Source organism: Amia ocellicauda, chromosome 2 (genome assembly GCF_036373705.1).
Source record: "Amia ocellicauda isolate fAmiCal2 chromosome 2, fAmiCal2.hap1, whole genome shotgun sequence".
Lineage (NCBI taxonomy): Eukaryota > Metazoa > Chordata > Actinopteri > Amiiformes > Amiidae > Amia > Amia ocellicauda.
In genome coordinates this window covers 30,481,151-30,508,699 of record NC_089851.1, presented here as the reverse complement: position 1 = coordinate 30,508,699, position 27,549 = coordinate 30,481,151, and the positions used below count along the sequence as shown (strand labels likewise).

The following is a 27,549-nucleotide window of genomic DNA, read 5'->3' as shown; positions in this document are numbered from 1 at the left end:
CTCAACTTGACTGCAGCATTCAGTTTCCAGATCAATACATGCAGTGCAGAGGAAAGGTTTGCACATCTATTGCAATTGATTTTACAAATATGCTCTACATGTTTAGACTGATTTTAATTTGAATTCAGTGTAGCATTGTATGTGAATCTTTTTATTTTCCTTTTGTCATCTGCAGGAAGTATACAAACTGCTGTCTATAACTATTGGGATACACACTTTCTTTTTTTAATTCAGCAGAATCCATCGCATTGATATGCATAAGTAACTTTTCACTTGCTTTTATATTGAGTAATATGTTAAAGACTTGTGATGAATGCTTTGCAGTACCTGAGTGACACATTTGGAAAATGAAAATGATTTTCACCCTTTTACTTCTTGCTTGCCACTTACTCTGTTTTTTTTTTTGTTTTTTTTTTTTTTTTTTGTTTGAGAGTTTGCTTCTCATATGACAAGTAGGCAGTCCTCTGTGGAGATAGGAAAATTAAAAGAAAATTCCAGTTTTTCTTTTTTTTCTTTACGGTGCAACATAGCCAAATGAAGGTGCTGCAGGTTAGAAGTCAGAAGACCTAGTGGGAATTAAAGCTAAAACTATGTGGATCATATTCAACTTGCTGAGCAGAGATACCCAGCTTTATTTCATTCTACAATAGGTAAGCCATGTTTAAAAAAAATATTATTTGCATATATTTACTGGTTTTATGAAACACAGCATAAAGCTGTGATGAATGCTGGACTGAGCAGCAGTTCACTGACAGTTTGTTTGTTTATACATGATGGACATTACTGCTGTGCAATTTAGCAACAGGTTAGGTAAATATGTATTTAGAAGGAGGTATTATCTTACACGTACATGTACTTCACTATGGCTTTTTAAACTTTCACTTCTCTTTGAAGTGGTCAAATCAGTTATCCTTATTACTAACTTGTAATGCAGTGACTATCTCTCTTTCTCTTTCTCATTCTCATGGTATATAGGATGGGAGATGGAAAGGTAGAGAGGGGTACTTTGCTAATTTATTAATTTGTTTGTGAACACAAAACTAGTTTTTCTTTAACTAGGACTTTACACTGTAATTCCACCAATGCATTCAAAATAGTTTCTGAATCACGTCTTACAGATTTTTGAAATTGTTAAACAAGATTATAGATATTAAAAATGTCCTATGCAAACAAACATTTACCACGCAAAAGAATCAGGTTATCACTGTTTCTATCTTAACCCTCTGTGCTACCTTGTTTGTTTCTATGTGACATTGGCACATTTTCAGGACAGACTAACTCGAATTAACATTGCATAACTTATAAAAATTAAACTTGAAAACATTAAACTTGTGTAAAAATATTGCATTATTATTTAACTAATTAACTAGTTGGTGGTATTCAGCATTACAGTAAACACACACACACAGTTAATCGTATATATTAACCCTATATATCTTTAGGGTGCCAGTTTTTTGAGGGCATAGGGATATCGCTATTTATAATTCTGAAATTAAAATAATTTAGATTATCTTTGTCCCCATATAGCTCTTTAGCAATTCATATCATTCATAATATTATGTTTTTCATACATTCCTTTTTGCCTAATATGGGAATAGAATGTACTCTTACAGCACATCTAATGGGGCCAGTAATCATATGTTACAATAATTCATGCTGTCTCCTTCCTGAAATATGTGATTGCAGTCAACAACCTATCTGAATAGATTTGCATTTGATTTAGGTTATTATGTTAACAAGCAACACCTTAATCCCCCAACATTTCCAGGAACAAAGTACTTGAAAGTGTAGAAAGAAAGTGTAGTCAATGTCTTTAAATAGGAATAGACCCTTGTAAATTTTAATGATTTGTGATAAAAAATTTATGATTTTTAAATACCATTTACAAATTTGTTAAAAAAGTCCCAGATCGCAATACTATTTTCAAGGCCTGATTACCATGGGTACTATGTTGATATATTTAGATTTTTATTGTATTCTGAAACATAGTGTAGCAATCTGGGACTGTGAGGTACCTGTATATGTTTATGTAACTGGTGTTTAGTTACTTGCGGCGGTCAGGGGTTGGCCCCGCGCGGGAACATGTGGCGCGCTGTGATTGGGGGAGCCAGTCACAGGGAGCAAACTAATAAATGGGGTGCCTGGTTCCCGTGTGGCAGTATAGGAAGAGTTCAGTAGGAGTTGAGTTGCTGTAGAGTTGTTGTTGCAGTAGAGTGTAGTAGGAATTAGAGCTACAGCCAGTGAAGTCGCTCCAGCCTGAGAAAAGCCTGTTAGAATAAAGTTCTTGTTGGTTTGCAACCTGCGCCTCCTCTGTTATTTCTGCAAAGTGTGGTGGAACCGCAACGAGAGCCGGTAAAAGCGATGCTTGTTACAATAGGAACTTCAGTGACAGTTGGAATGAAAAGCACTGCAGTGAAATATTGTTTCCTTCGGGGGCGGTTCTAGACTTCAAGGTTTAGGAGGACTTCGAAATGGTGTCCAGCATCGGGGGGTGGGGGGGGCGGGGTGCTGACAGTTTTTTGCAGAGTTACTTCTTCATTCTTGTATTCTTTTGATGTAATATTTTTAGCGGGGCTGAGAGAAAATACAGGGGCAGGTGAAGCCCCCCTAAAATGGGTCTAGCGACACCCCTGCTTTCCCTCCTTTTCTATATCTGTAAGCACTCTGGTCACAGGGGCCGCGGAGAGACTGGAGGCCTCAAGTGTGGGAAAGGCAGGTCAAAAGCAGGCGCAGGTTGGATACTGGTGAACTACCAGGCAATGGGCAAAACTGGAGAGCATGGTCGAAGTATCAGGCGTAGGGTCTATCGATCGGGCAGACAGTATTACAAAGGGAATCCAGAAAGCGTGGTCTCAAAAAACAGGCAAGGGTCAGTAAATACGAAGGGTCAAACACTAAAGAGGCTCGGAAATGTTGCAAACTGCAGATAAGACTTCGGGATAATGGTGTGGCTGGAAGAGGTTTAAATAGACAGAGTTGATGGGCAGGGAAACGGGAGGCAGGTGAAATTAATGATTCAATAATGGGGACAACAGAAGGGAAAACTGGGACTGGGGCGACATCTAGCAATGGACGTGGGGATGACACTTGTGGGCATGACAATATATAATACATAGTTTTGTCTTATTATTGGATTTATGTATGCACTTCTCTAAAAAAACAATGTTTGGAAACATTTGAAACTTGTCCTGACATGCACAAATTCAACTGCATCAAGACAGTGAGCCATTATTACTTTGATATGAGCTGTCAGTTTTTTATATCTTCAAACAGTCAGTGTGTGAAGTAAGTGTTATGATAGGGTATCCAAGGTCAGTGGAGCGTGAAGGTATTCCAAAACAGCAGACAGAGAAAAACAGCAAAGCACATACCATGTTCAGCTTGACTGGAAAATACAGTCCGAGCATTACAAACATAATGCCATCAGAAATCTCAGTGACAAATTCACTTTTCATCCATAAGACTTTGTGCATGACTGTGGGTACTGTGTGGCAGCGATGATAAATAAAATTTGCTTTTGAATAAGGGACACTATTTAGTGTGGAGAGACAGGACTGGGATCACACTAAACTCCTGTGGAATCGAGTTTAGACTAAATCTTAGAGATAGTCAGGTATACATCTGTTAGGAGTTAGTCAGAAGTGTGGCAGACTATTTTAAAATTTTCATTAGATTTCATTAGATTTACCATCACCCTACTTCCCAGAATCTTAAAGAAAGATAAGATAATCAAGAAATGATACTCAAAAGATACTCAGGATGTACATTTTTTCAAAATATAGTTTATTTATTCAATATAACAGTGGACCTTTGTCGACTGAAACGGGTTCATAACAATAATGAGTATGTTCTGTCCAGAAGCTCATCTTTAAACTTGCCTATATAGAAATGTTGGCTGCTCTTGTTTTTTTTATTTCACATAGCATAGACTGGTCCCTGATGCCAGGGTTTTCAATGCTTTTCTGGTCTAGCGGAGTGATGTTACCATTACAACTCAGATACTTAATGACCCCACAACAAAATGCAAATAAACCAGGAGTAAGACCAGGTGCCACTTGCATAAAGATACATACTCAGTTAAAACCGTTGCATAAAACAGTCTTTCCTTAGAATGGTCTTACTTAGTCTATCACGCGATGCATTCTGGGTATTTTAAGACACTTGAAGAAAACAAAACCATGGCGGACGCTTCTGACAATCCCAGCTCACAGTAACTGAAATGCTATGTTAGTTATTGAAATTTAATGCAGACAAATCTATACTTTGGGGGTAATTTTCTGAAACGCACTCAAACACAAGGTGGTGCGGTCTGTAAAAGATGTGCAGAAATGATTGAGGACCGCCCTCACAACGTAAACGGACCCCAGGATTGGTTAATGAAATCTGTGGGGAGGAGTTTCAATGTTTTGGAGGATTTTGGAGGAGTGGAGTGTGTGAGAGCCAGTGGGAGGCTCCTAGTGTCAGTGTAGCCTCAGACCAGCAGTTTCAATGGAAAGATGGACTTAAATTCTAAATTAGCCTGGGGGTGAAGAGGCTGACTTTTAAGGCTGAATCTTAGTCAGTCTTCATTTTTATGCAACTGACTAACATGCATTAGACTAGTCTACACAATTAGGTGTAGACTAGTCTACTATAGTTTAATGCAACCATCCCCAGGAGTTTCAGGTGGTGTCCGTGAGGTTCCGGAGAATTTTGGAGGAGTGCTATTTAAGTATTGGTTGATTCTACTAAAGAATTGTTTTAAATTATGTTCAATAGAAGATATTACTTTTACACACTATAGATGGAATGATGTGCACTGGATGCAACTTGGACAAAAGAGCTAACTTAACATCTTCCAAGGAGTTGTGGCCTGAGATGGATGAACAGCAGCCTCCCCAAACATTAAGCAACAACAAACCTGGTAAAGTATCTACAGTTATTAAGTATCTACACTGAATGCTTAGAAGCTCTGCAATTAAATAGTGAGACTACAGAAATTTTGTTTTACAGAACAAATACAGACAGAGAAATGTATCTGGTGAGGTCCCATTTGTTCTGATTGACTTGAGGGCCCTTTGTACAGCTCAACACAATTTCGATTTCATACCCTGAGCAAAGGTATAATATATGCAGAGCTGAACTTGAAGAATAACCTTTACAAAAACCTAGTCTCACAAATCTATGTTGACAACCCAACCATTCTGTTTTCAGACTGTGGCATTCAGTCTAAGCCCCTTTGTTGAACATCTGTCTCATTAGCTAAGGGCACAGACTGCCTCAAAGGTCTTATGGACATGTTTTCATGAACCATTAAATCTCATCATTAATTTACGAGCAATATATTTTCTGGTGTAATTTTTCACATTCTGAAACTCGTCGCTTGATCTTTTACATACATGCAAAGTCTCAGATGGAGTGCTTCAAAATGTTTTGCAGCCTGAGTAGGATTATCTTATTGGCAGCTATCTGCTACTCATGCACTCACTACTCACACGAAGCAATTCATATTTCTGACTGACTGCCCCCTCATACTTGATATGAAGTCCACATTTAGTGTTTTGGAGAAGTTAATTATAGTTATCTGATCATAGTGAAATTTATATCACTAGTGTTTCTGTGTTCTGGCATTTGGCAGCATTATATTTGTATGGAGGGTGTGCATTGAGATTTACATGCACGATCTGCAAGATTATTATTTTATCTTAGAAACACTACTGATATCCATCTCTATTTGGACACAGCTGCTGTAGAAACCTTAATTCCCGCCTTTGTATCATCTAGATTGCATTATTGAAAAGCCCTGCTGGCTAAGGTTCCAGAAAGCTCTAAAGCCAAGTTCCAGCTCATTCAGAATTCTGCTGCCACACTTTTGGCATGCACTACGATCCAATATTATCATACTTTTCATGGCTCCACTGAGTCCAAGTACAGAGTTTAAATTCTTTCTGCTCACATCAAAGGCTTGGCAAGGTACACTTCCTGAATCTGTCTGAAAATTTGCAAGAGTTTTGTTCCAAGTCATACCCTGTACTCTGCTGAGGCTGACCTCTGTGTGTCTCCATCTTGGATTTTCACTTCAAGGCACATTATTTAATCGCTTTTGAATCTAATGTGTTGAAATCTCCCCCCATGGATATTAAAAGCCTTTGCAGCCTCTCTCTGGGAAACATAGAACCAAGACTCATTCAACACTGTACAGACATTTGCAGGATGCAGTGCAGTATATAGGTTTCCGGCAATTGACCCTAATTTAGCATCCATGTAAAGAATGTGTAAAGAGATTAAAGATCAATTGTAAATAATGCCAAACAATTAGGAACATTTACAGGAGAGGACCTTGCTAATTTTACCCATGATGTAATTGTTTTCCTCTTTAAAGCTTTCATTCTGAAAATGTAATTTATAATTAAATTAGAATCATCTTTAACAACAACGTAAGATAGATAGAAAGCATCCAACTTCATGGATGCTTAATAAGCAATGTATAACAAACTTGAGTTTACTAATCTCTATGTTTACACATAAGGACTGTTTGAATGCTGAGGGGGGAATTGTGGAGGGATAAACAGTCACTCTGTACTATGTTTTAAATAAGTCACAGACAATCTTTTGTTGCATGTTTGTAGATTTGTTTTTTTCAGTGGTCAGATTTTCAGAGCCTAATACAGCAATCAATATGACTACTTACTAGAAGTATGTTTTTACTGTTTATTATTCAATTGCAAATATCACAGTTACATCTGTTTCTGTTAAACAGGAGACGATAAGCAAGACAGCATTCGGCAATGGCTTATCTCCAGCTGCACGTAAGTATTTTTTAATCAGCGTAGAGAACATTTGATAAACCACATCAAATATGAGAGAATTAGAATGCTACACTTCATTACTTCACATCGATTTGAACATAAATTCTCTAGAAAAGGTAAAGGAAACACTTTTATACTGATATGAACACACCAAAAATTACACGTTATCATTGATGTTGACTAACTAAATAGTTAATGGCATTTTATATGGCATTTCAATTAATCAAATCATTGCATGGCACTAGAGCCATAATCTCAATACAATGTAAAGATTAATATGTGGGGATCAGTGAATTATAAGACAAACTATAAACTATGAAAATAAAGGGTAGACTGGTTTATTTAGTGGCACAACAGACAACAATTGATTATGTTGTCATAATTTAGCAGCCCATCTATTATATTTTTCCAGGAACACATTACACTGATGGCCACAAATTCCTAATGAATTGATGTACTGTCAGAATAACAGGAATAACACCTGAATATCTCTTGCACATCCTGTGCTCTGATCACATGAATATACTCTGAACTCAACACTAATCTGTAACCCTAGCTCTTACTCTAAGTGTTACACTTGAGATCAATATCAGGATTCACAGGAAGTGCTGACGTTATTCTTATTGTACATTCATTCATTAGAAAAATTGTAAAGTGTGACCTTTTATATCACAGATAAAGACTTGTTACAAGTAGAGAAAAGCACAATGAACATATTATACAGAGAAAATTCTAAGTATGGTGTTTACTACAGTTTGACTGCAAAATCTATTCATTTCAGGCAGTTGAATGTATATTAATCTATCCTTCTGTTATGGTACAACCTTAAAGTTTCATAAGACTTTGATTATATATGGATCTGACAGCTCATATTGACTGAAAGTATAACTATCAATGTGAAATTTGGCTTGGCATGGCCTACAGTGAATGTATTACTATTATCCATGTGATATATTAGAAAACTTCAATGTATATTGCACATACTACACTATGTTACATACAACTAAACAATTAGATGCAAATTAAATGCAAATGCACACAAAAAATAGAACATGATGTCTTCAAATAGTGAGGAAGGTAATTTTACAATTATCTATCAGATTCAATTAATAAAGATATCAGATGTAGTGGGCAATCCATTCTGTATTAGATCATTTTTGATTTCTTCTGTTGTATGGTCATGTTTATGTTCTGTATTTGTCCTGTATTTAGCCTACATTTCCCACACCCTAAACCATATTTTCCATTGCTTAAAAGACCACAGGCTGTTTTTGTTTTTTTGTTTTCTTTTTTGAAATTAAGCTTGACGTCTCTCTCCAGGCTGGATGCAAAGCAAGACACAGTTCAGTGCACGGAACAAGCAGGTAAGAGACGCAAGCAAGCTTGTTATGTTTGTATTGAGCAAAATCTCTGTATGCCTGGCAAAGCTTATTTACGCTTTTTACAAATTCTGCCAAGATGTTGGAGGTTAAAATTTCCAAAATTATATTGCAGGAATGAATACTATATTCACTGATGTCCTAATTAAGAATGCTGTCCACTCTTAGCTACTTTTTCTGTCTCTCTATCTCTCCATCTCTCTATCTCTGTCTATCCATCTATAATGCTGCCTGTCCATTAATATATCATTATACTTTATCAAATGTACACATAGATGAGGACACTGTGTTAAACTGAAAATTTTAACACAGTGACATATGCATATATAGTTTTATATAAATGTAATTTACTTTAAATTGTAAAAAACTTTGAAAATCCAAGTTCCTATTCCTATATGACTCTGTTAATCAGCAGCACCGAGACAACCGTGTTTTACTGCAAAGCTGTGCCTGTGCACAAGGTCAATCCATTCAAAATAGCATGCAAAATAGGTCTGGGGATCATTCTGAGTATTTAACGTGCACTGTTGGCACAGTTTTTAAAGGTCCACTTGTTCAAGAATCAGAAGGAATCTGTGAAAGTATATATTTATAACATTTAATTGATCAAATTAATTGAGTATAAATACTGATTTGTTGCTGGACTGCGTATGCTTATACAAACTGTGGCTGCAGAGTTTATCTCACAGTTGATGTTTTGTCATAACATGCTATCTTTGCTCAAAATGTTACAATATGCAATTATTGTTCACAAAAGGTTTAGAAATTACCCAACACTCATTTTTCTATTCCTGTTTTGACAGGGTCTCTCAAGAGGTTAGCCAGTGCAGAGGATGACTTATTCTTGGGGGTGGAAGGTAAAAACTTTACTACTGCATTTTAAGTGCATTTGGCTGTGCACAGGTTTTATGGACTAGTCAGCTGTTTACATTATATAAATAAATATATCTCACCTGAAGCATGCAAGACTGGAATTCACCTGTAATTACTGTAACTCCAAACAAAATCACCAAAATAAGCAGTTTTAAATATGTACTTTGCACTATTCTGAGTAAATACGTTCTAAAATGCAGCCGAATAATATAATACGATTTTCACACTCTTCCATTTACAAGTGTTATTTTTTTTTAGGAACTGATAGCAAAGTGCATTATGTTTAAGGCCAATCATTGATCCAGTATCTAAAATGCAAATAGCTTGAGGAAACGGTGCTACCCCTTATGAGTTGGCTATTGAATTTCCAAATGCTTGTTTTCCATTAAACGCTTAGAAGAACACTTACTGAGCCTTCTGTAAATGTCTTGTCTATTAATCTAAAATACTGCTCAGATACTCATTGTAAGCTAATGGTCCAGAGAACCCAGAGATCTATTCAAAGAATTATAGTTGTCTTGCAGGTGCAGACAAGTGCAGACAAGATGTGTTTGGCTGTGTTGATTTTGTGGTCTCCAGAGATCACAAGCGTTAATTGTTTAACAATTTGCCCAAAGGTGTATTAAGAAAAGGTTGTATATAGAGAGACAAAGAGAAGACACAAATTCAAGGATATCTGATACATTGTGTTCTGCGCTGGGTAGAACAAGAAAATCAAGTTAGATATTATCCCTGGGTTTTCCTTCTACCTTCTCTCTTTGTCAAAGCAAACATGACTGTGATGGTGCCTGTTAATATTCTTAAATAAGCCTGGTCATGCAGCAGAAACACCAACATACAGACAAGAAGTGTCTGATCATCTTTGAATTAATGAACATGGAAAAGGATCAGTGATTGGATGAACCTGTCGGTTTTAAGGGTATACCACCATCCAGCCAGGATATTACAAAATATCTGCCAGTATCTTTTGGATCAAATCAAGAAGTGTCTACAGATTACTACAAATTGCAGCTGGACAAACATGTTTTGTGCTGAAATGTTATACTTCATCAAATGGGAGATATATAATTGTTTATATAAATTGGGGCTTGTGGAATACAGGTAACAGTGATCATTTAAAAAATAAACACATTTAATAATATATAATTATTTTTTCTTCTTTATTTACCAGCATCTTTATATGGAAAAAATACAAACTATAAGACTGTACATGAATATTTAAGGTAAGACTTTTTATTTATTGTTTACTTTCCCAGTCATCTATAATATATATATATATATATATATATATATATATATATATATATATATATATATATATATATATATATTACAAAACATACTTTAGGCAGCATTTTCCAACTAAGCAAACATCCTATACAAAATATTGGCTTCAGCATTCAGAATAATATCTCTTTTCCTGATAGTACATGGATATAAATACACATTGCCTAAGATTTAAATCTACGAAACAAGTGAGCAGCCATTTTTAACTTTATATTGTATATAGTAAGCTATGTTTCCTTGTGCAAACACTCTGGCAGTGACATCACACTAGGAGGAAATGAGTGTCACATGGTGGCATTGATTAAATATTTGCCTTGTAAATAACATAAGGTGAAAATGCTAGCTTTCTTAACATAAGAGTAATGTGGTTACAGTGTATGTGATCTTGTATCCTTTCTTTTTGGCCTTTTATCATTCTTAAAATATGGCTACACATGGGAAAAATAACAAAACCCCCTTTTTTTATTTGCAAAACATGTGCAAATTCTTGCCCATAAATGCACAGCTTATCTATGGTTTATTATGAGAGCTGCAATGTTGCTTCTGTAATGTGGTGACTGACATTTCATATATTTCATAAATCTTTTCATATGTTTCACACATCAAGACGATATTGGATAATTTATGGATGTTATCTCATTATTCTCCATTTTACTTTGTATGTTTTTCTGGATGTTTAAAGTTCAGGTTTAATTAACCAGCAGTTATATTTTTGTAATTCCCAATTAAGTAATGTGCTGTGCAAAACAAAATAATACACTGGACCCAGTCCTTTCCATCACATTTCAAATTGCATTTCCATCCAACCACATAATACAATTTCACAAAAGATAGATGTTTTCTCTCAATGGAAAGCTGCCTTTCATTATTGATTTTGGAATTTGCATGGGATGCGCAAATTAAAGTTTGATTCAAAGCAGGCATTTAATTTAAACAGGCTTTCTTACTGGGGTCATGACATACAAAATTAAGTTTTAGTAAACTTCCTTTCATTTAAATGCCAAGCTTTTATTTTTGTATCCAGTCTTACTTCTTAACATGCCATCTCAATCAACCTGATAAGATTCTAAGCATTTTTTCCCCATAATGTCTCGTCCACTTTAATTGGCTACATTGCATGGTTTGTGTGTGTGCGTGCGTGCGTGCGTGTGTGTGTGTGTGTGTGTGTGTGTATATATACATAAAGAGAGAGAGAGAGAGAGAGCAAGAGAGGATTTTATGTGAAGCATTTTCAGTCCAGTCTAAAATATTATTTTATTCACTGCAATGTCAGCTAATGTTAGTTATTTTACATATGTATGTAATATATGTATATATGTATGTATTGTCATCTGCAAAACAATAGAATCATTTCAAATGTGGTAAATATTTGCATTTTAAATAAGTATTTGATTGCTTTAACCTTGTCAATCAAATAAGATCATATAAATGTAGAAAATGAAAAAAATACACGATTCCTCTTTTTGTTTTTATTTGTTAGATCCTTGAAACCCTCTTTGGGGAGGCCAGTGCTCTCAAGGTGGAACAGTGTGACCTCAGCATTTTCAGCCAACTCTGGAATAGTAAGGTTAGATTGGTTTCACCATCTTCACTAACTATGGCTAGAAGAACACAGTCAAGGTTACAAAACCAGTGCAGCTTCTCATCAAGTAATTTTCATGAATAAAACTAAAAAAACTCAATATCACCACTCAGCAATGGCTTGTTAATTTGTCCCATATATGTACTACACTGCTTTGAACATAATAGCTTGGTTACATTTCAGGTTAACCTTGACGGTTGCCTTCTGAATTCTGAAAACCCCGTTACATCTTCCTTTTGAAGTTTTCTGTCCTGTGCTGATGAGATTCAATTCCTATCATCCGACATTCCAATTGTAATTTATTTTATTAACATATGTTTAAACCAGATCACATTAGCAAATCCTAGCCTAGGATTGGGCTCAGATTAGGCCAGGCCAATTAAAAAGTGGACTGAATATTTATCGACCCTTTGATGAACATAGTTTTGCTTTCATCCCATCTGCTCTCCTTCAAGTAACGTATTGTTGCCTCTGATTCTGACTCAGCATCATGGATGTTTTGGATTTTCGGCATGATGATCCAGAAGAGCTTCTCTTGGATCTGGGATTTGGGACAGAGGAGCCTGACATTGCCATCAAAATCCCAGCCCGGTTTATCAACTACCAATCCAAGGCAAGAGGCATCAATATTCAAATCTTCCTGCAAGCTCAGAAAATGCGGATGGATATTGAGAACCCAGACTTTACCAGTAAGTTCACTTTTCCCCCCTTGATATGACTAATTGAACAGTGATTATGACTGACTTCTATACACTTCTGTCCTAATTTGCTTTCCTGCTATGTTATACTTAAATTGTATGCAAGTGTTTTGTGCATCTCTGATTAAAACAGCCCTTTGTGGTGAGGTTTTTATTTTGCCCTTTTGAGCCACTGACACTGACAAGTGCATCTAGAAATTTCTCCACCGCTTGCTAAACCATCACTAATCTGCAGTGTGTGGTTAGGCATCTGTTTACCGTCGGCCGTGATGATTTGAATACATTGAAATACGTTGAGGCCTACCCTTAAACTAGAAAATCTTTAAACGTTCTGTAAGAAAAAAACATACAATTATTTAAGTACCCTGTGTGGGCACCTGAATCTTTTCAGTGTTATATCAAATTGATATAATTCAGATTGGATTGTATCACTTCCAAAAGAGTATGGGCTATTGTCCAGATGCTGCAGGTTCTTCCTTATTATGTTATTAAACAGTACTTTATGGACAACATGTGCACAATTCTGGTCCTAGACGGACACATTCCAGCAGGTTCTGTAGTTGTCTTTAAACCAGCATCTAAACAACCCACAAACACCATAAAATGATAAATCAAGCCACTAATGTCTGAGCATATGCAGATTTGAAAATACAAGATATAAAAAATACAAAATTACTTTTTTTCCTGCAGTACCATGACTCTTGTAATATGGTGATTTGCGTTTTTTGTTATCTTATTTATCATATCTTGAACCAAAATCCCCTATTCCCTTCCCTGAAACCTGAGCTGAGCGTATGTGTGACTGGGGACACGTGGCATTACTGGCAGATGTTTGCAGGATAGATTTACAATTGCCTACTGTGCATCATGTCCAGTCGGGCCTTGACACTCTCACTCTTTATGTGCATGTATTATATCTTTGTTTCACCTTAGTATGAATTTCTAAGTTGTAATCACGGTCCAACTCCATTTTCTGTCGGTCTTTGAACCTGGCAGATCAGTTTCACATATAAGGATATTCAATTCAAATATTGTTTCAGTAGCACTTCTATACAATGACACCACTGTGACTGATTTCATAAATGCACACCCAAGTAAGTAATATCTGTCAATTACCCTCCATAATTGCTCCTGTCCAGTGATGGCTTTCACATTGTCAGAGCAATAAGACTTGAAGAAGCAGCTTCAATTGTGCAAACATATCTAATGCAGCTTTCTCTCTGTCTTTCTAGATCGCTTCCGAGAGCTGGAGGTTTTGCAGCAGGTAACCAGTGCCTTCTCCTCTCTGTTCAATAACCTAAGTGGTGATAAACAGCAGCAAGTCCCTGTAAGCAAGAAGGCTGATGCTGGGGAGATGAACACTCCAGCAGTGCAAGAAAAGAGAAGAAAGCTGGGCATGCTGTTCCGGCGAGCTTCCAAAAAGACCCTGAGCTTAGCAAAGAGCATGCAGGAGCCACCCAGTGCACTGCAGATTCCTGGGACAGAGTCTTCGGCAGATCCGCTCCAGGACAGGAGGACGTTGTTTAAATGCTCGAGGCCTTGTCTCCCCGAGAACGCATGCTTGTCGCCGCTGGCAGAAGAGCAGAGCCCGGCTGGAGAAAAATCGTCCGTGTACTTTCCCGATGATGACTTCAGTCCCGCGCCCATGAGCTCCGAATGCCCTCCGCTTCTGCAGGACAGAGGGGAGCCACATCAGCAAACCTCGGAGGTGCTGCTGAGACAGAGGGCAGCCAAGGAGCCTCGCTGTGTCACTGGGAGCTCGATGAGGAGAAGAAGCGCCGGAGACCGACAGACTCCCGAGTCCTTTGAGATGGAAGAGGTACTTAATTATGTGTAACTTGTCTAGCATCACACATTTACTATTTCATATCAAAATAGTCTGCAGCTTTATTTTGCTATATGAAATACTTTTTCCTTAATAATGTTTCACTCCCTTAACATGTAAATGTTTTTTTTAATCAATTTATTAAGTCTCACTCCCTTATTTAATGTTTTATTGTGTTGATTTTAGAAATATTTTGTTTACCTGTACTGCAGCCCTAATAATGAAATAATGGTGTCAGGAACACAAGTCCATTAAGTAAATTTTAATGACCCAATTATGCAAAATGTATTATCAATAAGGAAAACATATAGCAGCTTATTGAACATATAACCTGTCAGTATTTATTTATTTGTCGTGTTTCAGTCTACAGAAGTAATCCAGAACCCTAAACATAACCGTATTCATTATTATTGAAGGAAGAGTTCAAGTGTCAGTGTGTGCTGGTTAAAGCTCACAGATGTTTTTATCAGCTTGCGTGAGAGAGCTTACATTGTAGTTATACAGCCTCTGCAATTTCTGATTGTAATTTTTCACTCTTGTTCTCAGATTCAAAGCTTCGATGAAGGGAGTATCACTGGACCAGGAATGGAAGAAAAAATAGGTATTTGCAAGAATTTATCCAAAGTCATACATTGCATTACCTTTTTCTGTCAAGCAAATTACCCATTTTGGGTAACACTTTACAAATTGCTGTTTATTAACATAGTAGGTACTCATTAACTACATGTTAGTTAGTCATAATAACAGTGTAATTAAGCATTTGTTAACATGTACTTAATGTGTAAAAATTATTAACGGTATATGTAATAATTGTATGGTAAGGATGCTATACCGGGCATCATAGGCTTATGTTTAGAGGGGAGCGGGGGGACACGTCCAGCTCAATCCTGAGAGAACCTTAAATTGTCCCCCCCAACATTGTATGCCAGGCTCCATAGGCGTAGGGACACATCCTCTCCAATATTGACAACACCCCCCCCCCATTTCTGAAATGACACCCACAACTCTGCCGGGCATGGCCCACTTTTTACACATAAAATAAATGTTAACAAATGCTTTATTACAGTGTTCTTATGAGTAACTAACATGTAGTTAATGAGTACCTACTATGCTAATAAACTGTAATTTGGGGAGAACTATTACCCACATGGGTATTGCTTTATTATTATTATTATTATTATTATTATTATTATTATTATTATTATTATTATTATTATTTCTTTCTCAGCAGACGCCCTTGTCCAGGGCAACTTACAAAATATCATCGCAATACAAAGTGCAATAATACAGTGCAATACAATACAATAATACAGTGCAGTCCAGGTATAATACATTTTCCACAAAAGCTAAATTTCATATTGGAAACAGCAAAAACTATTTTCAACTGGTCTGGTATCTTTATGTCTTTAAATTAGAGATTTTCAAGACTTGCTTCATCTATAGCAGTCAAAGGAAAAGAAACACCTTGGCTGATTCAGTCATTGCTCTCTTGGCACCAGGACAATAGGTGTAGCAGAAGCACAACAGTTGAACAGAATAGTCTTTACAAATCCATAGCAGTTTTCTTTAGCTGTTGTACAGAAACTGTATATATTTTGAACTCTATACTCCCTGGATTATGAATCCCAAAGGCAGTTAAATTGACTGCCTCAGAAACAACAACATATAAGTCTTAATCCTGTTTTATATTTTCACTCAAACAAGAAAATCAGGAAGACTGGGTAATTAATTGGGTATTTAACAAAGAAAGTGTCTTCATGCAGGGATAACTCAATAAACATGAATATTTAATGCAAAAGAAGTCAACTCATCATTTATTTATACATATGATGGAGAAATGAATCCTCACACTGTAAAAACAAAGAAATCACATTTTGTGCAATGTACATCAGTTGCTGGAATAATGGCTCCCCCTGCTGCCAGGATCACTTTAGTTCACCATGAAAAATAAGATTATAAAAGCCTCCTCTGTGCTTTATGACCTCCCTTACTATATGGTAAATCATAATGAGCAAACCTTTTGTGTATTTTTCTAGAGATAAAAACAAATAAATAAAAATGCATTATTTAAATAATACCTTTCCAGGTTATGACAGCCAACAAATGAAACCATGCATAAATCACATATTACAAAGCCATACCCTATCGTAATAAACCAGGTAAGTTAAAGTTTTGAGTTGGTCTATCCCTTAGTCTGAGAATGCAATATTGAGGTTACCATTGCTTGTTTTGTTTAGAGGGCTTTGCTATAAGGACAAACAGTTGCCAGTCGGACAGCAGTGGATTTCTGGAAGAACCTTCTGTTCCTTCACGTTTACAACAAGCATCACCTGCAACTGAGGTACTGAAGGTAATATTTATACTTCCATCTTCATCTTTAAGACTACATGCATCTGTGTGGATTGTCACAAAAAACAAGTAATGTGATTGGTTGCTTTAGTATGTATGAAAATTTAAACTTCTGATTTCAGAGTTTCAGACAAACCTTTAGCTAGTCTTATCATCATTATTTAAATGAGGATGAATTTGGAACAGATTCAATATTTAGAACATCTCAGGCAGACAGACAGGCAGATAAGTATCATAAAACATAAAAATAAATGTCAGTGTCCTGCAGCTCTGTAATCTCAGTTTAGGAAATCAAGGAAGGCATACACTGCCTCTTCTTTAAGGTATTAAACAGCATCGCTACTCACTTATTTTCACTGGCTCTGAAATGGACTTTGGACAATACAGTACATGCCTTTCTGTTCTGGTCACCCCCTCTCCGTCAGACACATGCTAGGTAATTGTACTCATCAATATAGTTTGCACTTTTTACAGCCCATGTTGAAGACTGGATACCTTAAACAATCTTTAGACACAAGTACAAATAACTGCAGATACTGTGATTGGATAATAAAGGAAGTCAATTGGAACAGCAACACATATTAGAAGAGAGAGAAGCCCTGTATAACTCTTCCATCACAGGAACACGAACAATGACAACAACAGAAACATTCTGTGAAGAAACAACAGCCTTAAAAACCTACAGACACTATTATCAAACACTGTCCTCTGAAGAAACGATCTAAGCTGATGACTGTGAATTAGGAGACTGAAGTAAACAAGCAAAAATCATCTCATGATGGATCACATCAGTTCAAATCACCAGGATTTTCAGAACATTCCCAACCTGGTACAAGGAACCAGGCATCTCCATCTGGACTACCTACAGAAAGGCCAATGACTGGCAATGCTATCAAACATGCAGCTGCAGAATGTAGATTTGAATGTATGGGTGCAAAATGTCCATCTGATAAAGACATGTATTATAATGCCTCTTAAACAAACCATGATTCAAATACTATTAAAAAAATAAGTATTTACAACACATAGAGAAAAACTATTTACAGAGTTTACAGAGAGTTGCAATGACTTTGCAGTCCTCTTTACAAATAATTCTCTTTACATATACATCAACCAGTAAAGGTCAATGAAGAATAGCAAGATATAAAAATAAATTGATAGTATAAATAGACAGTATAGATACATAGGTATAATTTGTAATACAACTGCATTGCAAAAACTGATATCATGAATAGGCAAAGGTGCTCATGTGATTACAGTGCTTTACCCCAAGGAAGTATAAAACTCTTGATCAAGTATAGGAACATGTTATGGAAAGGTGACTAAATTATTGGTGTCCCTAGAAATACAGCATTATCGATTATTGTGAAACACAAGTGAAAAGGTATTACCAGATCCTAGATCTAGAAGACTATGAAGAATATTGGTTAAATTAAGAAGAATGATACCACTATACTGAAACTCACCATGTCATTGGGGATCTTACGTGTGAGCTGAAAACAAGAAGATCCCTAGTCATGCTTCAAGGAATAATTTGACAGACCCTGGAACTTCATGCATTAGAGAACAGTAACTGTACCAGCATAACCATAGTAATGAAATATTGCCATGCTGTAAGCCTCTTCTTCCATGAATACTCACAATTTACATACGTGGTGTGATGAGTCAAACATGTAATTGTTTCCAAAGCAAGCAGTAGATTTGATACAGGGATGAAATTAAATGTTTAATTGTATGCTACTGTCAAGCAGATTTGAAATGTCATCTTGGTGTGCAGGCCTTGCCTTCGCTCTTCAGGAACTGGAAACTTTTGCATGGGTTCAACAGGGAAACTGTGCAGTGAAGTAACATGCACTACTGACTGATATGACACCTAATAGTAGTAGATATATAGCTTGGATATAGAGTCCAATTTAGCACGACAGTCACACTCGACATTTTAAAAGGGTTTCACTGGGCATCGCAATCACCTGATCTGACTCCAGTAGTGATGTCATGGTACCGTGACTGACTGGGCACTGGACAGTCTGAATTTGCTGAGATTTGCTTACAGCAAAGAATGTAGACTTCTCAGGGAAATTCTAGCAACTCATCCATAAAAGTTTTAATTTTGCAAGATGCCAGACACCAACATATGAGAGTTTGTGAAAACATTTGTTAACTATATCAGTTTTTGCAATGTGACTAAATTATTATTATTATTATTATTATTATTATTATTATTATTATTATTATTATTATTATTATTTATTTATTTATTTATTAGCAGACACCCTTATCCAGCACAACTATTATTGTTGTTGTTAATGATGTATTATGTTGTTATTAGCACATTATAACACATTAGCACCTCTAGGTCAGAATACTAGGTAAATTAGACAGCTAGGTTAATGTAGAAAATTAAATATGAGAGAAATATATAGGACAGAAATATATAGTAGATATATTACAACTAAACATTTCAGTGTATCACTAAAACGTATATAATACTATTGCATCTACAAAATATACCATGTATACCATTGGTATTAATTATTATTATTATTATTAATACAAATAATATTACAATGAAATATACTTGAATACATGGTTTGTAGTATACGTTATCTCTTCATTTCCAGATATGTGATCTTTTCTTGCAGGCACTGAATACCATATACGGAGACAGCATAGACAGCCTGAGTACTCTGAAAGGAAGTAAGGATCTCTCAAATACAGAATGTAACCAAGAGGCAGAACCTTCACAGACAACACATTTCTCATATGGGGATGAAACATCCACACATTCAAATCTGGGATTCCAGCAAGAAAACAAGCGTTCCAATGAGAACCAGAATACAGCTACCGGGGAGAATAAAAGCTATGATATTAAGGAATGCTTCAAAACAGAGGGTGTGCAGACATTGGGAAACCCAGGCCAATCAGTGGACGTCTATGGTTTACATCTGAATGACAATACAGGACATTTAAACATGGAAGAAGAAAATGGAAAGACAGAACAAGAGTTGAAGGATGGTTTGGAAACACATACTTCCACTTTAGACAACTGGATTGCAACTAGTGAATTAGAAACTACGTCTACTTGGAACCTGAATGAAAATGTTACTCATAAAGAATGCACTGTGCAGATTAATAAACAGGATATGTCGACTTGGTTGAACTCCACTACAAGGGATGATAGTCTGCAGTTTAAGGATACCACAGAGAAAACAATTTCAAATAAGGAAAAGGACTTTATTTTGTCTAGCGCTAATGGAAGCTGCTGCTCTACTGATGCACTAGAGGTGGAACATGACAGCTCTGAAGCAGTAAGCAGCTGTAAATCAACGCAGAAGATTTCTGCAAAAACAATTTTTTTTGACCAAACATTATCTGAATCCAGCTCTTCGTTTGTGTGTCAGCAAACAAGTTTTGACATAGGTAAAATCAACAAGATCAAGGGATCAAATGAACTTTTAAAATCAAGGTTCAGGTCCGCTAGATCAGTCACAGTACAGATGCCTTCAAATCTGGGTTCATTTTCCCAAAATACCATCAAACAACGATCCCCGTCTAAAGGCCTTTCTTTAGAATCTGTCCCCAAAACCGCTCAACAAGATTTCTTCTTGGAAAAGGCTGGGTCAGATGTTTCAAGTTTCCATTGCACAGATCCTGAAGATAATTTTGAGCAGTCAACCCCTATAAATACAAGACCTAAGCAAGCTTCTTCAGCACTGTTCCTTTTACATGGAAATCAAAGCTCCCGCTTAAGAAAAAGATCCATATCTTTGGAGAGTGGGCTTATGCAAGATGACAGACAATATGAGGAGACATCAGACTCTCGTTGTTGTAAACATCACTGCAGCTGCTGTTCCTCACACAGCCTGTTTTCTCCAAGTGAATGTCATGTAGTTAAAACCTTAGAGCTTCTTCAGTGTGTTGTAAGTAAGGTCTCTGCTTTCCCGGTAAGTTAAGCACATTTTATTTTATGTAATCAGTTTTAGACAATACCATTTTAGTTTTTTTTGGTAACCAAGCGTGTTTGAGAAATCATGTAGGCAATGTGTCTTATATTTTAATTACAGGAGATATTAAATCTTTGCCTTGGATTTAAGAAAAGGCCCAGAACAAACGAGCATAAGAGCAGGAGCTCACTGAAACATTAGGTCATCTGTTAAATTACATTTCCAACAAATTAACAAAACATGGCACAGACTGGTCAGAAAAGTACGAGATGTGCTTAGCAGCTAGCTAATAATAGCAGGTCTAATTAATATACTATTGGTGTGACAGGAAATTAATGAACAGTGGTCTTGTTACTAGGCATATTAAAACAAGTACTGCGTGAAAAAGCCAGCATCCTCTTAATATGGAGCACCTCTGATAATTCTTCTGAATACAATTTACTAGCTCTTTACAATATTTAGAGTTTGGCAATAGAATTCAAAATCACATAATCTTAAGTGTCTCTCTGAAAAGAAAAGGGGAAACAAAAACAAGACAATATGAATTATTTAAACTGTTTATTTCTGCTTGTATTGATTTCCCTAGTGTTCATTGAGATGCTCATTATAATTAAGCTGTGCCAACCTTTTGTCTATAGCACAAACGTGGGTTTCTTTGTGTTTTATTGTTTATAGATTTTTTGTTTATTCCTTACCTTATCTTTTCTGTTATTTTAATTTAACCTTGCAATGTCTTTCACTAAGGTGGTGTAACCCTAACTCCAAAAGTGAAAATGTCTGAGACTTAATAATATGAATAGAGAAAGCTAACGTGTTGCGTCTTTGATGTTTGAAAGAAGCAGATGATGTCGTAAAGAGTGGATTTTGCTTTTGAATACATTATTTGCATATGATTGATATATGGAGAAGATCACTCCCTAGATAGACTTTATCTTCTCTTATTTTAGTCAACGGCAGTAATCTGTGTTCCAGTCGTACTACAGATGGATATATTAAACTACTGTAAAGGGACATGAAACATACATTATCTTTTTTTTTTTCCTGTATAAACATGTTACCAGTAAAGTGTATTTGTACACCTGGGTGTAATCAATAAAGTGTATCATATTTAACAACTGTCAATTAACTATAATACAAAATGTATTATTCACAAATATGTATATGATTATATTAACACTACTCTATGTATGGCATTATTCTGTATACCAGTTTATTATCAATACACTTTACCACCTTTTACAGTTCTTTGTACAAATGTAAATACAGTTTGCGGAATTTGAGTTGCCTGGAGTAATGCAAATACTGTTATGTCCCAGAGATTGAGACAAGAGCAACAGTATACAGTATATTTTGTACTTGTTTAGCTGTAGCTGATAGCTAGTAGGACTTATGTGTATCTTATTGTATTTTATTATATTTACTGTATCTGTAATGCTTTTGAAAGTGTCTCTTTTGACAACTGTTAGTTGGGTAAAGCATTACTAAAGCCAATGTACTGACAGATATGTTCACCAATCTGGTGGCTAGAATGATTTGACATATATGTGATATATCTTAAATGACTTATCGTTTTCACAGTACGCAATGGATGAATTGGAAGGGATGATCAGATCTTTGAGACAATTCCGTGAAACACTGACAGACATTGAAGAGCAACTCGCAAACGAACAGGCTTCAGTTTACAACATCCTCTCAGATAATGAGAAGTAAGAATATCAATCTCAATATAATAATACAGTAAACTACTTGGTAAAATCAATTAATCTTGGAAGATTCTCCCTGAACCTGCATTTGAAATATTCATGAATATTTTAGACTGTTTTGCGTGTTATAATGAGTAATGCAATGCAATGAAGATATTATGATTACTTTTGGAAAACTTTTTAAATACCATATGTGTCACCAAATTCATCTTAATGCTGTGTTAGTCAAGGTCATCAAATTCAATTCTTTCCCCAGACCTACTTTGGTTATTGTAATCCATTAAGCTATCATTGCATATTTGTTGGGAATTACGCTATTTATTATTGTAATACTAAAACACTTGTTTTAGATGGTTTATGGTAATGCAGGGTTAAGGGCAACAATTGTAATGTGGGGCAAAGAGCACTCAAGATTTCTCATACAACTGTAAATTGTTTCAGGATATAATAAACCCCAAGTGGTCATTTGAGGTATAGCAGCCTCATGAAGGTGTGTGCGTTCTCTTACTGGATTCACAGTTGTTCTGCTTGTTTGTGTTTGTGTTTTGTTTTTTAATCTACCACAGAGAGGAGGTCAGATACATACAAGATTTGCGAAATGCTGTGAAAGAGGAAGTAAATGAGTTAGAGCTTCAACTGGCAGACCTGGCCCATAATTCTGATGATGGGTTTAAAATGGTAGGAATTTCTCATAACAACAATAATAACAAACAAACTAAAATTCCACTCTGAATGAACAACAATTACATCTCAAGTGCAATATCTGTGTCCTGAGACCTGTGATGAAGGCATAACTAATAGGGACACAGATACCAGCTTAACTAACCTAATTAAACAATTATTGACTGTTTTTCGTTATTTGTTATTTTATTGTCTCAGCAGATGAACAGGCTAATGGACGAGCAGTCATTCCTTCATTTGCATTTGAAGACGCAACATTCAGGCCTTTCCTCTCAGTCAAATCTGATCACCAAATCAACAAGGAGTGTTTCCACACAGTGTTCGTTGCTGCCTGAGATTCAGTTTCCGGACATGTTACATTTACATGAAGCAGCCAGGGCCCCGGATTTCCCACAGTGCACCGGAGACAGGGCCAGACATCCTGCAGGGAACATTAACACCACCAAAGATGACATCAACATAAATACAACAGAATCCTCTGTAAAAGCTTTTGTAAAACATGAGAAAGTGGACTTCTCGACATTCCTGCAAAATGTAAGAAGACCTTGGGCCGGATTATATCAAAACTTTGACGCACCCGCTAATAGCAAACTACAAACCTGTACATCATAGCGGTTACATTTATGATTAGAAGAAAGTGGCATCTTACTAAAAATGAAGCTGCAACTGAGTACAGTTCTGTAGTTTTCTATTAGCGGGTGGGTCAAAGTTTTGATTTAATCCGGCCCCTTGTGTCCACTGTACACCTTATTCATGCCTTGTGTTTTACAGGAAAACATTACAAAAATACAACTAAAAAAAACAAAACATGTTGCAACAAAAGTGATTGTGCAACTGGGATCTATGTAGAAATGCCTGTTAAAATACACTCAGTCTGGACTATAAGTACTGCAAGACCATTTTTTTTAAATATGTCCGTGCACTCCCTGGGTTACGTGACACATGACTTATGTAAATTCGACTTGTAAAATGTTCCCTAGGCCCCATTATGAAAATGTCTGAGTTGCAAAAATGTTACATTAGATACGTAAAGAGCAAGTAGTGCAACTAGTGAGTTTCAAACTCATGTAAAAAACAACTTATGTACAGAGTTTGTGGAACAGAACCTTTACGTAAGTCGGGGAATGTCTGTACTTTTATCTTTAACATATTTCTGTTTTTGGTCTTTCCTTTAGTTAAAAGATTCACTTCAACAATCATTCAACAGTGACTCCCTAAAATAATAACAATGGAAAGGTATGTGTGCATGAAAACTTTTGCTACAAACTATAAACTAATTTTGTATGTCTTATTATTTATTTGTATATCTTATTAATTGTTTTTGAATGAACACTAACTCCATTTGAAAAGCAAAACCTCTCATACTATAAATTGCAAACCAGGCCCCAACAACAATTATCTCAGCTTTTAATTATGAACATATATACAGACGTGCTCAGATTTGTTGGTACCCTTGCAGCTCATTGAAATAATGCTTAATTCCTCCTGAAAAGTGATGAAATTAAAAGCTATTGCATCATGTATACTTGCATGCCTTTGGTATGTCATAGAATAAAGCAAAGAAGCTATGAAAAGAGATTAATTATTGCTCATTCTACAAATATATTCTAAAATGGCCTGGACACATTTGTTGGTACCCCTTAGAAAAGATAATAAATAATTCGATTATAGTGATATTCCAAACTAATTTGTTTCTTTAATTAGTATCACACATGTCTCCAATCTTGTAATCAGTCATTCAGCCTATTTAAATTGAGGACAGTAGTCACTGTGCCGTTTGGTATCACTGTGTGCATCACACTGAACATGGACCAGAGAAAGCAAAGGAGAGAGTTGTCTGAGGAGAAATAAGACAAGCATGGTAAAGGCTACAAGACCATCTCCAAGCAGCTGGATGTTCCTGTGACAACAGTTGCAAATCAAGGTTCAAGGTCCATGGAACTGTAACCAACCTCCCTGGGTGCGACCGCAAGAGGAAAATCGACCCCAGATTGAACCGAAGGATAGTGCGAATGACAGAAAAAGAACCAAGGATAACTGCCAAAGAGATACAAGCTGAACTCCAAGGTGAAGGTACGTCAGTTTCTGATCACACCATCCGTCGCTTTTTGAGCGAAAGTGGCCTCCATGGAAGAAGACCCAGGAGGACTCCACTTTTGAAACAAAAACATAAAAAAGCCAGACTGGAATTAGCTGAAATGCATATTGACAAACCACAATCCTTCTGGGAGAATGTCCTTTGGATAGATGAGTCAAAACTGGAGGTTTTTGGCAAGTCACATCAGCTCTATGTTCGCAGACGAAAAAATGAACTTTCAAAGAAAAGAACCCCATACCTACAGTGAAACATGGAGGAGGCTCAGTTATGTTTTGGGGCTGCTTTGCTGCGTCTGGCACAGGGTGCCTTGAATCTGTACAGGGTACAATGACATCTCAAGACTATCAAGGCATTCTGGAGCAAAACGTACAGCCCAGTGTCAGAAAGCTCCGTCTCAGTCGCAGGTCATGGGTCCTCCAACAGGATAATGACCCAAAACACACAGCTAACAGCACCCAAGAATGGATTAGAACAAAACCTTGGACTGTTCTGAAGTGGCCTTCTATGAGTCCTGATCTGAATCCTATCGAACATCTATGGAAAGAGCTGGAACTTGCAGTCTTTAGAAGCACACATCAAACCTGAGACAGCTGGAGCAGTTTGCTCAGGAGGAGTCGGCCAAACTACCTGTTAACAGGTGCAGAAGTCTCATTGAGAGCCACAGAAACGTTTGATTGCAGTGATTGCCTCTAAAGGTTGTGCAACAAAATATTAGGTTGAGGGTCCCATCATTTTTGTCCATCCCATTTTCATTTGTTTTATTATTCACAATATTATGTTGAAAAACAAAATCAAAAGTGCCAATGCCAATTACTTTTGTCAGTTTCACATTATTTCAGAGGAAATTGTGCATTCTTTGTTTTTTGTGGAGGGGTACCAACACATTTGAGCAAGTCTGTATGAGGAATGTCAAACATGATACTAGAAGGTACACCATGACTGTGCAACCTAAACCCTCCACCTCATTGTCATATATTATGTAAATGCTTGAAACTATTTCCAAAGTTTAAAAAAAATCTGTCTGATCTTAATTGAAAGTAAATTACTTAAACACTCTTTTTTTGTTATAGGTCCCTGCTGCAGTGGCTTGGAAATGCACTTTACATGTATACAAGCATAGACATGTATGCTTGGAATAACAAGAAGAGTTAGAAAAATAAATGAATGAATCATCATCATCATCATCATCCTATATCAATCCACTGCTGGATGATCTCACTAAAGAAGTAACTGCTGTAACTTAGGTCACAGTCTTTTATGATCAATGCACACTGCCAGTGCTTGGGTAGGCCTTCATCCAGAAGTGGAATGATACAGGTATGCATATACAGACGGGGGACAAATTAAAGGAATAACCTGAATAAATAAGTGGAAGAACATAACAAATGCAGATGCCTCCATACAGGTGAACTGCATGATACAATTAAGCAATTAACATCCTATCATGATCTGTGGCATGTATAAAAATGCTGAGCAGGCCCAGTTGACCTTGATTTTGGATCAAGATGACAAGAGGAAAGGATCTAAGTGACTTTGAAAGAGGGGTCATTATTGGGGCACGAATGGCAGGAGCTTCAGTCACAAGACGCTCAACTGGCTCGTGTTCTCCACAAGTGAGCGAGTGCATGTGTGGGACACCAATAGAACGGTACAGGCCTGACTGCTGGACCCCTACAGTGAGGGGGTCTGGAGGCTCTGTTATGCTGTGGGGGGCATTTTCCTGGCATGATTTGGGTCCACTTGTCCCCTTAGAGGGAAGGGTCACTGCAAATCATTACAAAGTTCTTCTGAGTGATCACCTTTATCCTATGGGGACACATTTCTCTCCTGATGGGAGTGGTCTCTTCCAGGATGACAATGCCCCCATCCACAGGGCACGAGGGCTCACTGAATGGTGTGATGAGTATGAAAATGATGTGAATCATATGCTATGGCTTCGCAGTCACCAGATCTCAACACAGTTGAACACCTATGGGAGATTTTGTACCGACGTGTTAGACGGCGCTCTCCACCACCATCATCAAAACACCAAATGAGGGAATATCTCTTGGAAGAATGGTGTTCATCCCTCCAGTAGAGTCAGAGACTCGTAGAATCTGTGCCAAGAGCATTGAAGCTGTTCTGGTGGCTTGTGGTGTTCTGTTGTCTTCTGAAAAACATTATGAGTTCATTGTTTAATGTATTTATTTTTATTAAAAATACATGAATGTTGTGGAATCTGATATTGATTTGGCCTTATATGCAAGTAATTCCAAATATGACTAAGATCCCAAGCTTCTTTTTATTTCTAATCAAATTTCAGGTGGTCAAAATATAATAATAATAATAATAATAATAATAAT

The 27,549-nt window shown here is 36.6% G+C and overlaps 1 protein-coding gene across 4 annotated transcripts; it reads left to right on the top strand.

The window, feature by feature from the left end:
• itprid1 (ITPR interacting domain containing 1) lies at positions 1-27,549 on the top strand. 4 transcript variants are annotated; one of them, XM_066722500.1, is made up of 18 exons: positions 1-56; positions 531-650; positions 4,784-4,903; positions 6,740-6,788; positions 8,109-8,152; positions 8,971-9,024; positions 10,212-10,263; positions 11,808-11,894; positions 12,396-12,598; positions 13,840-14,426; positions 14,979-15,033; positions 16,670-16,782; positions 19,424-20,725; positions 22,304-22,431; positions 22,995-23,106; positions 23,311-23,643; positions 24,285-24,345; positions 26,278-27,549. In XM_066722500.1, the coding sequence occupies exons 3-17, from the start codon at positions 4,789-4,791 to the stop codon at positions 24,330-24,332; spliced, it is 3,282 nt and encodes a 1,093-aa protein (XP_066578597.1). In that variant the 5' UTR covers positions 1-56; positions 531-650; positions 4,784-4,788; the 3' UTR covers positions 24,333-24,345; positions 26,278-27,549. The 4 variants fall into 4 exon arrangements, with proteins under 4 accessions (XP_066578597.1, XP_066578588.1, XP_066578613.1 ...); XM_066722491.1 differs by having other exon boundaries at positions 23,308-23,643; XM_066722516.1 differs by lacking the exon at positions 19,424-20,725 and having other exon boundaries at positions 16,670-16,773; positions 23,308-23,643.

Bases quoted from the DNA above. Each gene is read 5' to 3' on its own strand.
- itprid1 (XM_066722491.1), top strand. From the start codon at position 4,789: ATGATGTGCACTGGATGCAACTTGGACAAAAGAGCTAACTTAACATCT. The intron at 6,789-8,108 runs GTAAGTATTTTT...GTCTCTCTCCAG, and splicing joins TGGCTTATCTCCAGCTGCAC to GCTGGATGCAAAGCAAGACA. The intron at 15,034-16,669 runs GTATTTGCAAGA...TGTTTTGTTTAG, and splicing joins AGGAATGGAAGAAAAAATAG to AGGGCTTTGCTATAAGGACA.